We start from the raw sequence: 22,355 nt of genomic DNA, 5'->3' as shown, positions 1-22,355 counted from the left end.
GTCAGCATACCAAGACATTTTAGACAATTTCATGCTCCCAACTTTGTGGAAACAGTTTGGGGATGGCCCCTTCCTGTTCCAACTTGACTGGGCACCAGTGCACAAAGCAAGGTCCATAAAGACATGGATGAGCAAGTTTAGAGTGGAGGAACTTGACTGGCCTGCACCTCAACTCGATAGAACACCTTTGGGATGAATTAGAGCGGAGACTGCGAGCCAGGCCTTTTTGTCAGGCCTGACATCAGTGCCTGACCTCACAAATGCGCTTCTGGAAGAATGGTCAACCAACCAACACTCCCAAAAGTGCTGGTTGCTGAAGACACTTACTGCATGTGATACTGCAACCCACATTATGCATATTAGTGTGCTGCGGTGCCATTTATTCTTAATGGCACCCCAATGAACCTTGCTAATGCACTTGTACCATAGCACACCACAATGTGCACTTACACACTACCGTACATTGTGTGATGCATTAGGCAGATAATTTAAATGAATAGGCTACCTCGTCACAACACATGTTAATGCACGGCATGCAGAAATGGTACCGCAACAGTGTGAATCCAGCCTTAATCGTTTCCACTATTTTGGGGTTTTAAGACAGCTTTAAAGGCTATTATTAATGTGTAATAATGTACAAAAATATGATTGCAGTAGGATGAGGAGATCATTGGGGGAGCAATATTTTGCTACACAGACCTTTTTTTCTTTTAATGCTATCGACACCACGTCTGCAACCCCCAAACCCTAGCGTTCCTACAACCCCAACCTTGCTTTCCCTGGAACGACCACATGTTTGCTAGCAATTATACTGAATATAAACCTGGACAAAATAAAAATTAAGTGAAGTCTTTAACTGATATCCTGTCTACTAAAAAATGTATGTTTCATGTTAACAGAATAATATAATTAGGAAAAAACTTGTAATCAGTCCAAGTCAACTGTATGCTCTCTGTATCTATACTGGTACATTACTACAATATTTTCTTTGTATAAGTGCAAATTCCTTTGGCATGTAATTCATTTTTTGAAAAAAGAAATCCACGCTATCAATGCTAATCTGGATTTTGTGACTTTCACTTTCCCCCCATAGTCACATTTCCTCTTTTTGCCTTTGCTCTCACCCTTTGCTTTGCCTTTGCTGCAAGTAGTAGTGTGTAGACTTAAGCCCAAGGTCCATGTGTTATATGACTGTTTCATGTTCATAGAGTAATTATAGGGTAAACTTCCACTTTTAAAGGAACTAAAATTGTATTTCTTTATATTATTTTGCATCTACAATATGCTCCACACCTTCAGACTTCTCCACTTTTCTGAGAGTGCTGAGAGTTCAACTAAAATAATTTCTTCTGAGGTTGTTTTCCTAGTTGTGTGCTCTTGTACAACCCCTGCACTCTGTACTGTATAGTAAGCCTCCCCCTTCACTATCATAGAGTAGCGGGAGTTGACAGTTGAGGGGCTCAGGAAGGTTGGTAGGACTCTTATCTCATGTTGTCTATGAGATAGGATTCTTATCTTGACTAGTTTTAGGAATGGCTCAGAATGGTCATCAATGATCATCTCTGGGAAGCAGAGAGCTATGTCAGCATTAAGAAATACACATTTCATGCAGTGAAACAGGTTATACATTGCCTGCTTTGTGATATTGTGAAATGTGCCAGTGCTAGTTTGACTACATTCTTTGTACTTTGATTCCCGTAAGAATACAAAAGAGTATACTGGAACTGATCCAAGTTTGCTTAATAACAAAACATTTTAACACATACTTACTGTACTTATCCATACCTGTATATTAAGGATGAAAAAAATATGCCTCAAATAGGACTTGTCTTAGCAGCTTTATTGCAGGTAGGTAAACATTAAGATCATATTGGGGTCATTAGGGGTATCCACTCCATATGATACAGTATTGCCTCATGTCAACAAAAGCACCAAATAATCATCAATGATCATTTCATGTCTATTGGAAACAAGAAGGCAAAGTCCTATGACCGCTGGCACTGTATTAGGTTTGTTTGTAAACCACACCATTTACAGTTTTCAACTTACAGGGGTAAGATGGGGGCCTGTGTGGGTTCAGGAATGATCAGTACTTAAAGAAGAACTTCCACCTGAATCCACCATTGTTGATGTATCCTCCAACTGGTGGTTCTTTCTGAAAGCAATTGTTTCTTTTACAAATACTGGTGCCATTTGGTGTGCTTGCCAATGCTGCTATGTATACGCCCCCCCCCCCCCCCCCCGTGCTTACCTGCCTTTTCACAAACCATTTACTGTACGTACGTAAGAAGGGATTGCTGGAGAAAGCTGTGGACATTTTTGGAGTGGACTGGTGCTTACTGCATGGAATCGCATGAGAATGAGTAGTGTGAACGTGCAAAGTGGAGTGCAAGTGTGGTTTTAAAAGGAGTTAATAAACCTGAGGGAAGTTTGTTCCTTGTTCTATGTTTGCTATGACAATGCTGTGCATTACTCTAGCATCAAACGTGGCTTTGTTAACCTTTTTTTTACTTTGCTGTTGCTGTTGATGTGAGTGATGTGAGCTGGCCTTTCCATCCACATTTTGTGTGCTTTGATTCCGGCCACAGTTTTGGTTATACAGCTAAGGCTGGCCATACATTATACAATTGTCTTGTACATTTTTCCTTTAGATTTACCAAAACCATATAATATGAAGTCAAACCTAACCACTTTCAATTTGTATGCAATCAGGCAGGCCCTTGCACTAATAGTGCATAATGTACAGCTTAACTTTATTATCTCAACCCGTCAGCCAAACGATTCCCCACCTACATTGTGAATTTAAAAGCTATTAGTATAACTTCTGTTAGTGTGTGTATACATTTTTCAAATGTTTGAATGCAGTACCAAAAAACTGATTGTCTACAAGTGTTAGCCATACCAGCAATGACCTTAGGATGGTTATAGATGCAGCGACTTTCTTTCCTGCAATCCAAAATACCAAGCCATTGACTTTTATCTAAAGCAACTGTGCAAGATAAAGAAAAAACCTGCAAACATGACCTGTTGGGGGTACTTGAGGACAGGATTGAGAACCACTGGTCTGGAGCAGGCCTACTGTCTGGTATTGCTATTACAAGGCACACCTTACAAAATAGAGTTGCACTTTTTTCCTTGTTCAGACACATGCAGTTGTGATGCAGTGAGGAGATGTTGCCACCCACAAGTCCCATTCTTTTAAGTCTTTAATATGTACATGATGATTGGAGGAGGTGTGTCAAACGCCAATCCTCAAGGGCCACGTACAGGCTGGATCGTGGTATAAACTTTAATTTACTTTATTTACTTCTATCTGTTAGAGAGATACTACAAATGTGTGCAGACTCTGACCTCGAGGTATGGAGTTGGACACCCCTGGGTTAGAGGCATAGGGGACCAATAAACAGTATACGGTATACACTAAAAGAGATTTCCTCTTAGTATGTTGCCAGTTCAGGCGCAGAGTACTTAAATGATTCCTTTACATTTTTCTCAACCGTGCTTGAGCACTTCAGTTGAAAAAAGTTAAATTAAAAAAGTAATTATTCTTAAAATTTAACAAAATCAGTGGGGTAGGTTTCTGTTGTGTTCTTGATTATGCTTTACCCCCCACCTACCATGTTAATCCATGCTTGTTATGTCACAGAGCTAAAAATAGCTGGCGAGCACTTTTATCTGTATTTCATTGTACCTGTTTTTATACGGCCTTTCTCATATCCTCCTACAGTAGAACTTAGTCATGAAGTAAAAATTTATGAATGAGCTGCTACATCTTAACCTTGAGTTCCCCTACTTCTGCTACTGACAGAAGAAGATGTCTCTGTTACATTCTGCTAAAATTCTCTAAATATTTAAAAAATGTCAATGTTCTTTACTGTTCTGTATTGAGATAGTCCACCCAAAAACGCAGCTTCTTAAATCTCAGGTCCATCCAGAATGAAATAGCCCCCTGTAAACTTGAGTTTGTAATTTATCCAACAAAATGTAGACTGCGTCAGGTTGAGTTTAAGTTCTTGAGATAGAAGTAGAGCTAGAAAGCCTAGTTGGGGCATCCTATTGTTGGAAAAGCCTAAGATAAGAAGTTGTTGACTGGTTCAAGCCATTAGAATCCACCCATTGCTTGTTTTGCCTGTTTTGAGGACTTTGACTCACAGGTAGGACTTTAATCAAGTATGATGAGATTCCCATAGCAAAACCAATAAGGGACCCACTGCCTCTCTAACTCCCTCTATCAATAAAGAACCTCTAACTTCTTTATGTGCAAAACTATATTTACATCTTCTTAAATATCTGTGTAGCCAGACACGGTGTGCTGGGCACCCTGCATTGGGGCCCAAAGCAGTTCCATGGTTAGCTATGGATGTATTTATACCCTTGTATTTATATCCTTGTATACCAGTGGTCACCATTCCCTACCTAATCAAATCTTTTTTCTTTCTTATAGGTCATCATATAATGATTCAGAATTCACTTTTAGGTAAGTAGAATATGTTTCCCTTTTCCTTTAAAGAAAAGCATTTCATTCACCAATCAGGCAAACATAATATTACCTTCCTACAGTGCTGGCCTTCAGCTTTTCCATACAGCTCATTATTTTTTGGGTAAAGCAACAATATCTGTTATTTGTTATGTTGAAACCTTGACTTTCTACCAAAAATTTAACAGTTTACATCAGGGCCAGATCTGGGGGGGGGGGCTGGGGTGAGATTTGCCCCCTCACAGACATTGGCATGGCTGCTCAGTACCCTGCCCCTATTCATCGCACTGCATCATTTGTTTCCATAGTGTTGAGGGGCGGTTCCAGGAGGATGTACAGCATCATTCATTGCTATTTGTGAAGGGGGCTACTCCGTTGTGATGAGGAAATGGGGGGAGCATATTGCAATGTGGGGGACTCTGTTGTGATGGGGGGACTCTGTTATGATGGGTAGACTTCAATAGGAAGGGGGACTCTGATGCAATGGGTGAGACTCTGATTTGAAGGAGGGGATGTAATGGGGGGCGAGTGATGTAAAGGGGCTAACTCTGAAGTGCTGGTTGGAATCTGATGTGAAGGGGGAATGCTGATGTAAATGGGGAACTTCCCCGTGTGGTGCCAACAAGTGAGAGACATCATCATCCAATGCAATGATATCCGTGCCCTTTAGCCCAATAAATACAATGCAGGACTGAAGTGTCTTGGGAGTTTGCATGCCTTTAAAGGGTGCCATGACTTTTTTACTGCACCCCTAGATGAGACAGGCTTGATCTGGGCCAGGAGCAGATACAGAATCTTGTCTCGGGAGGGGCACTGCCAGAAAATAAGGTGTTGACTACAGAACTGTATTTAACGTATCATACAGTACTAACCTTGTTTAGATTTCAAAATAATGAGAATATGCTAAAGAATATGCTAATAATGCTTATATGTTTTAATTCATCCGCGATCTGCCTCACCCTCACCTCATACAGGTGCAGCGTTCAGGTCGACGGGCAGCTCTTCAGACATGCTATGCTCTAATCCTGGCAGGTTGGCTGGCACAGTTCCCTTCCCTCATGCCGCGCTGGAGAAGATTGAGGAAGGAGGTGGGTGGAGCCAACATTCACTAGGCGTGGAGGAGGAAGATGTTAAATCTTTCTCCGCTCTGAATACTGGGGCCTCGCTCTCCTCCTCGGATGTGACGTCACTGGTTGCTAAATGGAGGCGATAGCAACCAGTGCGGCGGGCATTAGAGGTCAGGTCAGCGGCGCTGCAACAACAAGAGGGTCTCGGTGCCACTGCTGCTGATTCTGAATGTGAGACTTGGAGTCAGTAATATTTTCCTGGAGAAGGGGTTATATGCCCCTGGATACGGCCCTGGTTTGCTTACTGACCACGCCTCGATCTGCTGACATAGCAGGTCTTTGCCTTGTATCACATGATTGAAAGCTTGGCCCCTTCTTCTGAATGCTCAGATCAGGGGAAAAAGGGCATAAATGGAGAGACAGACTGGAAAACATCAATTTGATAAACAACCACATGGAAAGGGTTGCCTGAAAGAGTAATTCAAGTGCAAGCAATCAGTGAACTGTTTAAAGCATTTGTAAACCCAACATTTCATATTCCTTATATGTTCCTGCTGTAAAATGTACTTGTATGAAAATGTATCTTGTTCTCTTTGTTTTGCTTCCTTTGTGTGAAATCCCTGGTGTTCCTGCCAGTCCCTCTGCTTTCCTATTAAAAACTGACCACACTAAGCAGGAGAGTACAGTGTGGTCAGTTCTCTAGCTATGCTGGGAGCTCACCCTGCTCTCCTCCAATGATCATACTTGTCCTGACACCCCCCCCCCCTCCGAACAGCCATTCACTGGGAAGCTTAGTGTGCTGCAGCTTCTCCTCCCCCAGCTCTAATGCATCTGAGAACAGAGGGAATGTGATCACTTATAAAAAAGGGAAAAAAGGTCATTTTTTTATATTTATACACCGATGTTTTGCCCTTCATTTCTATTTTAAACTGAATGGGTTGTTTTACAAGGTGAGGGTTTACATATACTTTAAGCAGTCCAGACCAAGATCTTTGCAACCGTGCTAAAATCAGAACATTAACAGATACTATATGTTGTGGGGTTAGTTACTGCTGCACAATTATACAGATCTCATCATGAGATAGGAAGGAAGTTGGAAATAATATACAGTAATGATACAATGATGAACAAATGTATAGTGTCTGAAGTAATAGAATATAATCACCTACTTATATGAGTTGCTTTCATATCTGTTTATACTATGATGTATTTACTATTGTGTTTTTTTTTTTGTTATTTCAGGGGGACATGAACCCTCCATAGAAATATTTGAACAACCCCGGCAAAGGGGGATGAGATTCCGATATAAATGTGAAGGACGATCAGCTGGTAGCATCCTTGGTGAACGCAGCACAGAAAATAACCGCTCCTACCCATCCATCCAGGTAATAATATCAGTAATGGACTTTCTTAGGCAAACAGAATAGGACTTGGATTGTATATCATTATGAAAAAAAAAAACATCAAAAAGTTCTTGTGATTGCCTTGGAAATGTTTGGTAATCCACAATGTGATCAGAGCGATTGTGGATCAGTCATCAAGGGTACATAGGGTCTTTTGGTGGCCAAGTCATTATTGTTTTCATTATATGCTGCAGTTAGGTTTTCAGGGAGAGTTCAGAAGTTAAGGGCTCATTTTATTGTCAGGTGGTTTAACCCTAAAACATCTACCACAAACTAAACTATCTGTCAGGTCCTGGATCTGAACCTGAGACCTCTGTTGTATCTAGCAATGACTCTACTTGCTGAGCCACCCAGAATGCTGGGCAGTTCCCTAGACAATTCCTTGAATGATCCTGCCTTGAATCTTGTTTGTCTTGAACCTTGAATTCTTTGCTCCTCCCATGAACTTCCTGATTTAAGACAAGTCTCTGTACTTCCTGTTGGCTAGATTTTTGTGCTCTCTCCAGCCAATATCTCGCTTATGTCTCTCCTGCTGCCATACGTATCTTCTCTACCATTCATTACCGACCTTTGGCTTGTTCCTCGATTATGCTTCTGCTTAATCCCAACCTGCAACTATTCATTACCAACTTTTGGCTTGTTTCTCGACTACACTTCTGCTTGATCCCAACCTGCAAATATTAGTTACCGATCTTTGGCTTGTTCCTCGACTTTGCTCCTGCTTAATCCACACCTGCTATATCTGCTAATGGATCCTGGCTTGCTCATCTCCTGGTGGGGGTGATCCTGAGGACTGTGACCTGGTACTATCCTGGCACGCAGAAAAGCCCCTCTCCACCATCAGGAGCTCTGATGAATACTGGTTAGTATTTAGACCCCGTACCTCAGGTGAACCTGTGTCATCAGCCAGGGTGACCTGTGTGTATATCTGTCCCGCTTGTTGGTGGGTGCTGCTCCACTGATATAGCTACTGGCCTCCGATCCTGACTCCAGGCCGTGACACTATCAGTTCTGCGAGGAGACTGCTTGCCTTTATGTATCTTGGTTGTTTTATGAAGAAAGATTCATGATTTAGAAACATTTTCCTGTAAAATTGACTGAAAGAGAATAAATGGACAAAGTTAGGGTTCTCTTGCAAGGAAAAACCCCTCACCTACTGACACTCATCTTTGCTTTGCTCCCCTCCTACAACAGGAGGAGGAAGACAGTAATCCACCTTTCTTAATGTTTAATTTATAATGTAACATAGGGTGTCTGTTATACTCCCAGGTGGGACAAGCAGCCCCACTAATTTTCTGTTTTCACAAATGAAGGAGGTGTTAGGATTGAGATCCAACCACAGCACACACACTTATAGTATTAAATGTAGGTTGGAAAAAAATGCAGTCTAATACAGCCTATTAAGGTGAATAGCTCAAATGTTTCCCCCACTCTATTTCTCACAGGAAGCCATCTGTAGGAAGCCAACCATGTAGAGTGGGCTGTTCAGCTTAATTCTAGTTCCCCTTTATAGTCTATATGTCAACTTTTACTATTTTGTTTCAAATATTCAGCGGGCTGTATACCACACATCCCTTATACTTTTGTTTAAGTCATTTTCTTATTTATTAAGGTCAAAAGGCCTCATGCAAAGTACAGAGACTCAGCGACCAATCAGAAATCACTGTTCATTGATCTGACTTCTGTATGGAGCTATGGGATACTGCACATCATTGCTTTTGCCTAAAATAATATTATTATTGAAAGTCTATAAAAGGGTTAAAAAAAAAGAATAGACAAAACAGTCTGGTAGGAGGCCGATATGGGGGGAGAGACAGCAGAGTAGGGATCAGGAAACTCTGGGCTGCACACCCCTGATAATACAATATAACAGACTGTTTTTTTGTGTTTGTTAAAGGAGAAATACAGCCAAAGCATTTTCGTTTATAAAACGGGGTAAGCGAGGTTTGATGTTAAAGTGGTATTAAACACTAAAAACAAAAAAATGTATTAAATTGCAGCCTACCAATTCCTTAAAGGAGAAGTACAACCAAAGCTCACAGGAGCGCCAATTGTTTTGCACTCCTGTGACCCGTTTTCAGAAGAGAGCAGGCTGATGTCCGCCATCGGTTGACATCTTAGAGCCATCCAGGCTTGGGAAAGATTGCAACCATATGATTGAAAATTGAAATCCGCCCACATGCCTGGACTGGCACAGGCTCTCAGCAAACCACTGAGAGCCTGAGCCGGCCACTCCCACCCCCTCAACAGCCCAGTGCTTTAGTGAGTGCATGGGGGGGGGGGTGCAGAGCAGAGAGCCGGTGACTAACAGTCAGCAGCTCTCTGCTCAGGGAGCACTGAGAACTGAGCGATACAGCAGTGTTTGATTACTCATTCTCAGCCTTAGAGCTGGCAGGGGACAGATGCAGCATCGGACCAATCCTGCATTCACCTAGGTAAGTATGATTAAAAAAAAAAAAATCCCCACACTTCTCTTCTATAGATTTGGTGAGCTGAAGCAAGGCAAAGGCATATTTATAAAGCAGTGAATATGGCATTTACCAAACAATTACTGCAGGTGAATCTTCCATGCATGTGTTTTAAATGGCAATGAGTGATTGGTCGCCCATGAATGTTGACAAATGTCACATTCACTGCTTTATAAATATATCCCTATTTTCTGCCTATATAAAAAATGATCAACCCATAGCAAGTCATTTCAGGTACCCACAAAAAAGCTCTCCAGATGAAAGATCCAGTGCTGCTCTTCCCTAGAGAAAACAGCATGGGTTAGCAATATATCAGGCCAGTATTATAGCTCATGTTCCGTTTTATAGAACAAACCGCAGGGAATGGTATTCAGCTGAACACACTTTTTTGCATTTGCTGGAATGCTCTTGGAGTAGTTTAAGACATGCTGCATTTTTTAATGATGTTTTGTTTACGCTTTTCTCTTTTTTATGTTTCTTTTTCGCCTTGTCTCATACTGTACCAACTTTTAAATATTTCTGGTTTGTTTGTATGACATTGCCTATACACACAAAATGGATGTAGGAGTTTACAGCAGCCTCATGATAGAATCAGTATAGGCAGGAAGTCAGAGAAGGGGGGTATTGGGCTGGCGCTGGAGCCTTTTAAAGAAAAAAATAAAAATAAAACTTTTAAAATTAACCTTTTATGCACCCTGACTTTGCTTTAGGTTAAAAATCTGAAGCTATAAACCATACCCAAATAATACAGCAATCTTTGGCACATTTTTAAACAAAGGAAGTTACTAAATAAAATATATGAACTCATTTTGAGCTAGGGATTTGCTTTAACATGGTTGTTACTATGTTCTTACTTGAGTATGCTGTTCAGTTTTGGTCACCAATCAACAGAATGGATGTACTAAAACTAGAAATAGTCCAGCGAAAAGCAACAAAATGAATACGGGTGCTGGAGCACCTCAGCTCTGAGGAATGATTAAATAAATTAAACGTATTTACATTAAAGCTGAATTATACTCACCTTGTATCCAGTGATGAGGCATCCCAGAGCTACCAACTGGCTGCTGACATCTTCGGCCGACCGGCTTCCGGGTCTCGAACGCCAGCCGCTTTCATTGGCTGGGTGGGGTGACCTCAGTCAGCTTTGACGTTGTCAAATTTCTACAATGAGCTGAGCATGCACAGCTCCCTCTACAGGGGTGGACAGGCAGGTAAGTAACTTTAATGCAGAAGAGACAAAGCTTGTCTCTTCTGCATTTCTGCCTGTTCACCCACTTTTTTTTTAGCTAAAGTTCCACTTTGAAGATGAGGTGCTTAAGAGGGGACATGGTCGTTTTCTACAAATAAATCAATGCTGACTGTTAAGCCAGTGTGACGTAGCTGGTTGGAGGCTGACTTGATGACAGGGTTTCCCTTGCACCTGAAGCTGAGAACAGGGAGTGCAAGGCTCAAAGAAGCACGGGTGCCTTTTATGTAACTGGTAGTTTCTGGCAGCAGAGTTCTCCGGATAGTTGCCAGCTTGTCTGTTAGGACTGATGGCAGGTTCTCTGTTGCTCTTGACGATGCAGGGGGACAAAGTCAGTGTCCACAAGCAATATGGCATCCAAGGTGGTGGCATAGTCACACTGGCAGGACCGGATGGAGGAATTATAGTCAGGATGGAAGCTGAGGTCATACCGGTCAAGCCAAGCTAGAGAATGGGCAGGAGCGTGGTCAGGAACAATAGCCAAGGTCATACAAAGGAATCCAACGGAGCAGGCAGAAGAGTAGTCAGGTGACAGGCCATCACCATTTGGCCTGGGTCAAACCAGGAATTAGGCAGCAGGAGGGTCCAGAAATAAGCCGGGTCAGTAAGAGGAGGTCTAAGGAATACAGGATACACATGAACAAGGAGTACTCGTAACTGAAGATCAACCAGCAATCTCTAAGTGCAGCTGCTGCCCTTATATAGGGCATTTGGCACCAGTCCTGGCAGCAGGTGTGCATGAATGTGGCCAGTGCGCACACCCGCATTTCTGTGCAAATGAGCATAGCCATGTTTAGTATTGCAACTATGCCAAGTCTTTTCCTCAGCATATGCTCATTTTTATTCCGCTCTCTTCTTCTCAGCACATGCTCACATCTATTCCAAATGGTGCCCCGACAGCCAGTAACAACTTTTTTTAATCCTAGTACCATGATGAGAGCAAGCTGTCATAAACTGCGAGCAGGAAGCCTCTTTATTGCAGAAGAGACATGCAATGTCTTGTTTGCAATAAAATACACTTACCTGCCTGCTCACTGTCTTCTCCGCAATGTTGCTCAAACATTGCTAGCATGGTCCCTGTGTACCGTGATGACTAACTCCTGTGTATGTGCAAGTGATGTCATCCTGCGCCGGTCAATGAAGTCAACCAAAGACTGGTACCCAGCAAAAAATGACCGTTGAAGTAAGGTAAGTTTAGCTCTGCTTCAAGATCGGACAGGAGGAATAAAGTAAAATTGTGGAGAGGGTTTCTTACAGTCAGAGCAGCAAAAATGTGGTATTCCCTTCACCAAAATAGTGGTATCAGCTGGGAGCATTGACGGATTTAAAATATTTCTTGATGCCTTCCTCAATGAGCACAACATACAGGGATATGAATACTCTTATGCCGCGTACACACGAGTGGACTTTTCGACCGGACTGGTCCGACGGTCTGTACGACGGACCTTCGGCGGACTTCCGACGGACTTTCTGAACAAAAGGACTTGCCTACACACGATCACACCAAAGGCCGACGGATTCGTACGTGATGACGTACGACTGGACTAAAATAACGAAGTTGATAGCCAGTAGCCAAAAGCTGCCCTAGCGTCGGTTTTCATCCCTCGGACTAGCATACAGATGAGCGGACTTTTCAATAGGAACTGGGTCCGGCGGAGTTCTGACGTAAAGATTTGAAACATGTTCCAAATCTAAAGTCCGTCAGATTTTCGACCGAAAAAGTCTGCTGCAGGTCCGATGAAGCCCACACACGGTTGAATTGTTCGCCGGACTTGGTCAGTCGGACCAGTCCGGTCGAAAAGTCCGCTCGTGTGTACGCAGCATAAGAAAACAAACTGAAACACAAACATCCAGACTGAATGGTCTGGTGTCTCTTTCCAACTTTACCTTCTAAGTAACTATGTACAATGTAATAGGACTGGTGTTCTCAATTCCTAAACAGTATGATAATGCTTTCCTCTGTCATCATTTCAGTTGCAGAATTTAGGTTATAGCGTTAAAGGAAAAGTAAGAGTCACTTTGGTAACAAAAAACGAGCCGTACAGACCACATCCACATGATCTGGTGGGCAAGGACTGCAGAGAAGGGTATTATGAAACAGAGTTTGGAGCTGATCGGAGAGTGCTATGGTGAGTGTGTCTGCTGCCTTGCAATGACATTTCCTGCCAGTAACACTGCCTGTCTTGCAAAAGATTGCACAATCCATTTTCATTTTACTTACAGCGTGTTGAAATCATCTCATCTGTTGGCTACATAGAGTAAAATATTCTTTTCACATTTAGTACTTTTATGACAGATCATTCATTTATTTGAAGGTTACATCTGTCTAAAGGTGGCCACACCGATCAATATTGTCATTTGATGCAACTAAATTGATTGAATTGAATAAAAATTGTAAGCCACAGACCCTTCATTTGGTTGATTCAGTGAGCTCTCAATCACATTTAACTCTACCAAATCAACCAACCAAGGCAGAATTTTGTTGATTATTCTGATCAAATTAATATATTCATGTGTGTCAGGGAACTAATTGTTATACGGTTAAAAAGTTAATTGATCATTTGTAATAGATTGTTTTAGATAGATCATACTTTCAGTTGATACTATATGGGTTGTATTGTTTGATAAATAATGATGAGTTTGCCGTTGCTCATACATAGATCGATCACAAAACGATATGTGTATGGCCACCATAGCGGGGGCTTCTCGGCAATGGTTGGCTAAAAGTGAGGGCATAGCCAAAACTTTTATATCTAGCTCCTAGGTTAGGAAATCTAAGTATTTACTATGCTTGCACCAATACTAAGCTCTGATACCTAAAATTATACCTTTTTCGTGCGGTGCGATTTTAGCCCATACACAATTAATCATAGGATCATTAGATTTTCCTAGGTTAGAAAATCTAAGTATTTACTAGGGTTGCACTGATACCGGTATCCATTCCAATACTAAGCATTTGCACGAGTACTTGTACTCGTGCAAATCTTCCGATACCTAAAATGATACCTTTTTTTGTGCGGTGCGATTGGAGCCCATACAAAATGAATGGGCACAAATTGCACTGCAAAGAATTGCATGTGATTTGAACAGGAATGTGGTGTGATTCCTGTCCAAATTACATGTGGTTTCCCGCACCGCACCTGTGTGAACCCAGGCTTGTCATAATGACTTCAGCTTGGGTTCATACAGGAGCGGTGCGGGAAACCGCATGTGATTCGGACAGGAATCACACCGCATTCCTGTTCAAATCACATGCAATTCTTTGCAGTGAGATTTCAGCCTGTTCATTTTGTATGGGCTCAAATCGCATCGCGGCACACGGAAAAATAGGTCTCGATAATTGGTATCATCGAGTACCTGATAAAAAGTATTGGTACTTGTACTTGTATCGGTGCATCCCTAGTATTTACTGTTGTCTGTGTTAATGACAAGACTTTCACTGGCCATAGATGGATCGAAATTCAGATGTTCAGCAGGGACCGGACACATTTTTCATCCGTCTACGGCCCTTCCAGTTCCAGAGAAGTTGATCTAATGATCACATTTTCTTGAAATGGCTTCTTGGAAAACGTTCCTTCAATTAGCACTGCAGGGAATTAACTTTAGCACTGATCAGTAAATTCTGACAGCAAAGAAGTCCTCACTGTCAGAATAAAATAACACAGTGGGGTGGATTCCTCCATCCACCATGCTTGTGTGAATGGGGGAATCTGTTCACTTTTTTCGACAGCCCACCTGGCTGATGGGAAAAACCAAATGATCCATGTATGGCCAACCTTACCTTCTCTAGTTGTCGGAGTGACCATGTCAGAGGGTCAAAAAGTGATGAAAAGTCCAAAATGTTACAGTTGTCACTGTAGCAGGAGGTGAAGGGCACCTATTCAGAAGACAACTTCTCAGGGACAGGAAGTGAAGGAAAAAACTCCCTGCCATTAAAATAGTATATAGAGAAAAATGTAGGTTCTGTATTGATTTGATTGTTTCTTTTTGTAGCCTGCAATAAAATGTATCAAATAAAACCTGAATGCTTACTGTATCTGCACTAACACATTTATACATTACCAGAGGAATAACGCCAGTCATAGACAGAGCTAATTTTTTTCCTGCAACCACATACAGTGTTGACAGGGGAATGCCTCTCGCCGAGTCATTGTGTTCTACCGGCGGGGAAGCAGTCCCTGCCGGGAGAACACAGTGATTATTGCTAGAGGCTATAACAGCCGCTTGCAATAATAGCATGTAAAATCAGACAGGCTGGTTGTACCCAAGTTGATTAATCGATGAATATGGGTATGATCAGCCTGCCCATACATGGTTTGAATCGTGGACGGTTCCTGCTGAACCAGCCGAGAATCGAACCATCTATGACCAGCTTTAGCCCACCAAAAATGATTTCAGTATTGGGTGATGTTGGGTGAGCTGGCTCACCCACTGGCTTTTATTACTCTTGGAGATTCCAATGACGAACCCCATTTTCACCCAGGGGATATGGCACTAGATATTCTCTTTAACATTGACTGCCCCAGTCCTCTTGCTGGTGACTCCATCCTGTAAAACAAACAAAAAAAAATCCAACAAGATAAATGAGTTCTGCTGGAATCTCTTTATCAAGTTGATACAATAGTGAGTGATTCAGCCCACAAGTGTTTATTCCAATTTTGAGTAGACTTTGGATTAAACAGAATCCAGAGTAGTATTAAGGTTTGTACCACTTGACTCTTGAACTTAAAGTGCACTTTCAGAGATCAAGATAAGTATCCATCTCTGGAGAGGGGGTTGGGATCGATTGGGTCACCTTAAAGGGGCAAACAGGATAAGGTTACTTTTTCTGAATATGAACATATCCTTTAAATGTAAGGAGTTTAAAAAGCATTTCAATCTGACCTGTTCTATCTTTATCAGCTTTCAGAATTTGGGCATTCAGTGTGTTCGGAGAAGAGAAGTGAGAGAGGCCATCCATGCCCGAAAAAATCGTAACATAAACCCCTTTGGAGGTAGGTTTCATTATTAAGTTAATTTGTTTGTATTTATTGATTTATTTTAAAACTATAGTTGAGAACTCCCCATGCCAATATTAAGAAACTCCTATTCCCTGCACAGTAGCTGAAATTTCACATCAGCGGGAGGGCCTACTCTGGCCGCTGAAATGAATGGAAAAGGTAGAGCACAGAAATGCCGTGTACACACAGGCATTTGTCCGGACTTGTCCGACAGACCGAATCCGGCGGACAATCCAACCGTGTGTGGACTCCATCGGACCTGCAGCTGACTTTTTCGGTCAAAAATCTGACGGATTTTAGATTTGAAACATGTTTCAAATCTTTCTGACGGACTCGAGTCTGGTCAAAAAATCCGCTCGTCTGTATGCTAGTCCAACGGACAAAAACCCACGCTGGGGCAGCTATTGGCTATCAACTTCCTTATCTTAGTCCAGTTGTACGTCATCATGTACGAATCCATCGGACTTTGGTGTGATTGTGTGTAGGCAAGTCCGTCGGAAGTCCATCAGACCAGTCCGGTCGAAAAGTCCGCCCGTGTGTACGCGGGATAATAGTTGGTATGCAGTCCTGTGTATAGTCTCTGCTATTTTCAGTTGTGACTGGCTTTCTTCATGCATTGACCTTCATTGGAAAAATAGGTCAAGTAATGCTGATGTCTGCGTCAGAATGCAGAGTAAGGACCAGGAAACTCTTGTGCAGCCAAAGCTTAGACTCTTTTATTCTTATATTGCCTTAGCCTAGATCCTGACTGCTGACTGTTTTTACTATAACCACTTGATCTGGCTCAGTGTTGTAATAAGAAAAGCTTCAGCCACAAATTCCCTTCATGCATGCAAGTCTTTGAAATTCACAAAGATATGCTTGTAATTGGACTTCATGCTCTGTGCAGACTTCTGGAAAAGGCAGTGAGCCATATACATGAGAAGGAGAGTGCAATTCTGGCTAGCTCTGTCTGTAGGCAACTGCCATCAGTTTAAAATAGGGAAGTCATTTTTAATACTACTAAATTATGGAATGGCTTGTGCGTTCATTATGTATGACACAACATTTTCCACAAGTTTAAATTTCCTTTAAAGCAGTCTTGATCAGAAGGCAAATTTTGATTATTTATACCCAGTATTTTGCTCACTAGGTGACTTAGAATTTCCTATTAGTCTGTGGCCCAAGCCAGTTGTAGCCCTGACTTGACTCAAAGCTAAGTGTATGGTTAGGCACTGCAGTTTTATTACACCATTGGGGAGGACCAAGATTGTAGTCCCTTTCAGGTAGAGACAGTAGTATTTGTTATTATTTGGGTAGGGCCAGTAGTATCTGTTATTATTGTGGTAGGGCCAGTAGTATTTGTTATTATTCTGGTAGGGCCAGTAGTAACTGTTACTATTGTGATAGGGCCAGTAGTATTTGTTATTATTGGGATAGGGCCAGTAGTATTTGTTATTATTGGGGTAGGGCCAGTAGTATTTGTTATTATTGGGGTAGGGCCAGTAGTATTTGTTATTATTGGGGTAGGGCCAGAAGTATTTGTTATTATTGGGGTAGGGCCAGTAGTATTTGTTATTATTGGGGTAGGGCCAGAAGTATTTGTTATTATTGGGGTAGGGCCAGTAGTATTTGTTATTATTATGGTAGAACTAGTAGTATTTATTATTGTGGTAGGGCCAGTAGTATTTGTTATTATTGTGGTAGGGCCAGTAGTAGGTGTTAATATTGTGGTAGGGCCAGTAGTATTTGTTATTATTGTGGTAGGGCCAGTAGTATTTGTTATTATGGTAAAACCAGTAGTATTTGTTATTATTATGGTACAGCCAGTGGTATTACATAAAGCCAGCAAACTCTTCAGATCTATACATTGCAAATGGACTCTTTCACATGGACGGCCACTTGGTGGTAAAGCAGGCGGTTGAGGGCATGTAGCCGCTCAGGCCTGTATACATGCTGTGGCTTCAGGAAAAATCAAATGGCACGTCACATTTGGTGGGCTAAATGCAACCCATTTAAGTGTATGGAACCACCCTGCAACCACGTTCAATGGTTCAGCCTTAAAAAAAAGCGGTGAGGAGGTGACATATTGCATGGAAAAGGGACACAGAGATGGTTGCACAGTGGGAACGGATTGATTCACTGACAGCGAGATTTTGCACAAGAGAACAGATTATTTATTGAATATATTTGGGCACATTTCTCTTTAATTGTGTGTTCTGGCACAGTTCAATTTGCACTAGCTCTTTGGTTTTTCAAGTATAATATACTGTATATTCTAAATATATTAGAGAGCTACATGAAGGGATTTTAAAGGGATTGTGCACTTTATTAATTTTATGGTTTATAGCACATTGCACTTTTGGAGTTGATTGCACTTTTTATGTATTTGAATTGTATGTAAAGATGGATGAGATCTTAATAAGTGTGGTTAGATATTTTAGTAGTGCTACACTATTTTTTGTATGTATTTATTTATTTTTGTTTCTGGTGATATGACAGAAGTGTTTTGAGCCGCTTCATAGAGAAACACTTATTTTATTTAAATGATTGATTTTGGTATAGCAACTGGTAAGATAGTGAAATATTCTTTCATTAGTATGCAACGCATGCTAACGCAGTGCAACGCATTGCTAAAGTGTGATCGATCCTTTTCAATAATGTATTAAGCTCTCTCTTTTGGGTAAGGACAGGAAGCTTAAAACACTTAAATTCAAAGTGTTATTGTGGCAACCAGACATAACAGTGTAGTTGGGGAGGAACAGATGTGACTGGGTGTGCCTGTGGAATGCAAATTTTGTAAACCTTGTGCAATGCCAGCAGTACTACTTTATACTTAACAAATCACAAGCAAAATAAACCATAACCTATACTTTATAGCAATATGTGGCCAATCATAATAATGACTTACTTAGTACATGAAACCAAGAGAAAACAAACGACAAGACATCATTTTTCATATATCTGCCCTCTCTATTGCTTGTATAACAGCAGTGTGTGCAACAAGCTTTTAACGAAGCCTTTACAGCACCTTTAACTCATCTTTAGCCCACGTTCACATCAGGGTGATTTAACAAGTGAAATCAGAGCCTGTTGCCAACAATAGGAGCGTCCCAATCGGTGTGACGTCGACTTAGCGGCGCTGCAATGATTTCCAAAAGTACTGTATTTATCAGTGTATAACACGCGCCAGGGTATAACACACACCCCAATTTAAGAGGGAGGTTTCAGGAAAAAATAAACCACTTTGAAGAAAAATAATGGTCAGTGAGAATCAGTGCAGCCTGATCTGTGCCCATCTGCAGCCTGATGTGTTCCCATCTGCAGCCTGATCTGTGCCCATCTGCAGTCTAATCAGTGCCCATCTGTAGGCTAATCAGTGCCCATCTGCAGGCTAATCAGTGCCCATCTGCAGCCTAATCAGTGCCCATCTGCAGGCTAATCAGTGCCCATCTGCAGGCTAATCAGTGCCCATCTGCAGTCTAATCAGTGCCCATCTGCAGCCTAATCAGTGCCCATCTGCAGCCTAATCAGTGCCCATCTGCAGGCTAATCAGTGCCCATCTGCAGGCTAATCAGTGCCCATCTGCAGTCTAATCAGTGCCCATCTGCAGCCTAATCAGTGCCCATCTGCAGCCTAATCAGTGCCCATCTGCAGGCTAATCAGTGCCCATCTGCAGGCTAATCAGTGCCCATCTGCAGACTAATCAGTGCCCATCTGCAGCCTAATCAGTGCCCATCTGCAGTCTAATCAGTGCCCATCTGCAGCCTAATCAGTGCCCACCTGCAGTCTAATTAGTGCCCACCTGCAACATTGCTCAGTGTCCAATTGCAGCTTTTCCATTATATATGCTACCATCGAGGGATAGGTGGGGACGAGTGCTGTCGAAATAGAGCCGGATCTCCTGTGTACTCGGTTCCACGCCCAGTCCCGCCCCTTGGCCCGGATCCTATGATGGACATAACGCCGGTCCAATGCTGGAACGTCCATGCTAGGAGCTGTCCAGGGAGTGGGACTGTGCGTGACTGCGAGCCAAGCCGAGTACACAGGAGATCCGGCCCTATTTCTCCAGCGCTCGTCCCCTCCTTCCCCTCGGTGGCAGCCTATATCGGCGTATAAAACGCACACACGATTTTCCCCCTATTTTAAGGGGGAAAAAGTGCTTGTTATACGCCGATAAATACGGTGGTTCCTGCACTAGTTTTGATGACTTGGGGAGCGATTTCAATAGACATCTGTGCATGAACCCGCACAGATGTCTTTCAGGTTGCCCCCGAAATCGGACTGAAATGCGGCTTGTGCGAGTTCAAATGAACTTGCACAATTTCACAGCCGTGTTCAGTGTGAACGAGGGCATAGGGATGTTAACATAATGAGATTGTAAATGGTCACTTTATTCAAGATGCTAAAAGGCTTCAGCAGGCTTTCAACAAGTTTGAAGTTTTTTGAAAGGGAGAAAAATCTGTGGCTGCCTTTATTTACCTTCTTTTGAAAATGCTAGTTTCCTGGTTGTGCCTAACTTTAAGGCTAAACTCCGGGCACAGAAACATTCATTAAAATATATTTCTCAACAGCAAGAAAGCATGTAAATAAACTTGGTGTGCACCAAATTGCTTTGCAAACCCAGATCTTACCATATAAAAGTAGCAATGACATCATCACTGTGCTGTGGGAGGGGCCCATCAGTCTCCACTAACTGCAGCTGTTTGCAGAAAACTGAGAGGGGGCGGATACAAGGCAAGTCAATTTACACCAGAAGAGAGAGCAGCAGTGACTGGTCTTTATTACAGGAAGCTCCTGCACAGAGGTAAAATCTCACACTGGATTACTGCACAGATCTGGAAGAAATACACAAAGCACACCAAGATCCAAATGCTTCTTGTACACTTCTTAGATATTTGCTTTTCTAAGATTTCAGCTTTAATACTAGATGGACTTTTATCTTTTTTTCAACCAGACTAACTATGTAACTATGTAACTTTTAAGTCACAGACCTGGAACAGGCACATTGTAAATGATTGTCACAAAAGTGTTGGAACTCCTTATCTTTAGATTTGTTCAAGGTCAGAAACTTGGAAATAAATGAAGCTTTAGTTGCTGGCCAGGGTACTATCATTCACAAAGGAGAGGTCAGCAATGGCAAACACCATACATTTCTCATGACAGTGTCACTTTAAGCTTACAAAATCTGCTAGACACCCCCAATATTTTTAAAGTGGTTGTAAGCCAGTAGAATGAGAAATGACCAAAGAATATCCTTCTATAGTGTGTACTTGCCTCAATCCGAAGCACCTAGTGTGGTTCCTCTGACTTCTCCTCCTCCTACTATGTTCATGAGTTACTTCTGACAGGTTATGATGATACTATCCCCCCCCCCCCCCCAGCACACGGAAGGTGACTGACAGCTGTGCATATTTCCCTATGAGACTGTGTAGGGGGGGGGGGGGTGTCCATTCCTTTTACTCAGGTCTCAGATTACACAGCTCAGCACTGTGTAGTGTGTGATGTCAGATCTCCGCCCCCACCTTCTGTAGCTGAGAAAAAGCCTTTGATCTGTGTGTTTTAGAAGGCTGTAGAGGAGAGAAGATTGCAGCTATACAGGTACAACTTGTGTAGGGTGATTTGTTCAGTTGTGTCTAGTGTAGGGTACTGTTGCTACATATAAAATAAAAATACGTTTTAGATAACTGAGTGCTTCCAACCTTGTGACTACAGTTTGGGGAAGTCCTTTTCTGTTCTCTGTATGACTGTGCTCCTGTACACAGAGTCAGGTCCATAAAGTCATGGTTTGATGAATGTGGAGGAACTTGAGTGGCTGGCACAGAGCCCATTTGAAAAAGCATCTTTGGGATGAATTGGATCGCTGATTGTGAACCAAATCTTCTCATTGAACATCACTACCAGAAATTACAAATTTACACAGACACACTAAAATTCTTCCCAGAAAAGTTGAATTATAACTGCTAAGGGGGCCATCCCCATGGTAATGTCCACGGTTTTCGAACAGGATGTCCAGCAAGCTCTTATAGGTGTGATGGTGAGGTGTACATAAACTTTTGACCATATAGGGCCATATTTATAAAGCATTCAATGTGCCATTCAATAAACATCCACTCCAGGTGAATCAATCATTGTAATTTAAGACACATACATGAGGAAGATTCACCTGCAGTAAATGTTTGGTTATGTCACATTTGCTGCTTTAAAAATATACCCTAGTGTATATAGACATCACACTAGCTTACTGGTCAGTTCAGAACCCAGCTATTTGTAATAATCGTCTTAAACAGCATCCCTCTCATTGAATTTCAGAGTAGCTCTGGTAACATAGGCAGAGAGATCCAAGGTGCAAGGACACAGGGGAGCCACTCCACTGGATATGGAGTACTCTGGTGACAATCAGGCAGAGGGTTCCCACAATAGCTGGGTCTCCCAAAGAAGCTGTGTACTATTAGGCTCTGACCCTGCTGCCTGCAAGCCAGTTCTGACAGAGGAGGGCCTCACACCTGGCTGCAGATCACTTGCCTAGCTACCTCTGCCTCATCGGGTATGGCCTCCTTGAGCTGCTAGGGGACGAAATCTAAGGAATTTATACGCCCTAGGCATGTCCATGAACCCAGGGAGTTGTAGAACATGGAGTCAAAGGGACCTGATGCTTGCATCTGAGCATGGTAAGCAAATGGGCACTCCGCTACACTTTTACTCTGTACTCTGT

The 22,355-nt window shown here is 42.2% G+C and overlaps 1 protein-coding gene across 1 annotated transcript in view; it reads left to right on the top strand.

Moving 5' to 3' along the window:
* The window catches only part of REL (REL proto-oncogene, NF-kB subunit), a 79,788-nt gene that overhangs the window by 18,725 nt on the left and 38,708 nt on the right, over positions 1-22,355 (top strand). The window contains exons 2-5 of the mRNA XM_073628103.1: positions 4,445-4,477; positions 6,787-6,929; positions 12,636-12,790; positions 15,564-15,655. Of these exons, the coding sequence (XP_073484204.1) occupies positions 4,445-4,477; positions 6,787-6,929; positions 12,636-12,790; positions 15,564-15,655 (423 nt within the window). The remainder of the gene's footprint in view (positions 1-4,444; positions 4,478-6,786; positions 6,930-12,635; positions 12,791-15,563; positions 15,656-22,355) is intronic.

This window comes from Aquarana catesbeiana, linkage group LG04, assembly GCF_042186555.1.
Source record: "Aquarana catesbeiana isolate 2022-GZ linkage group LG04, ASM4218655v1, whole genome shotgun sequence".
NCBI classification, from domain to species: Eukaryota; Metazoa; Chordata; class Amphibia; order Anura; family Ranidae; genus Aquarana; species Aquarana catesbeiana.
Note: the sequence above shows the minus strand (reverse complement) of the source record. Positions and strands in the feature narration are given on the sequence as shown.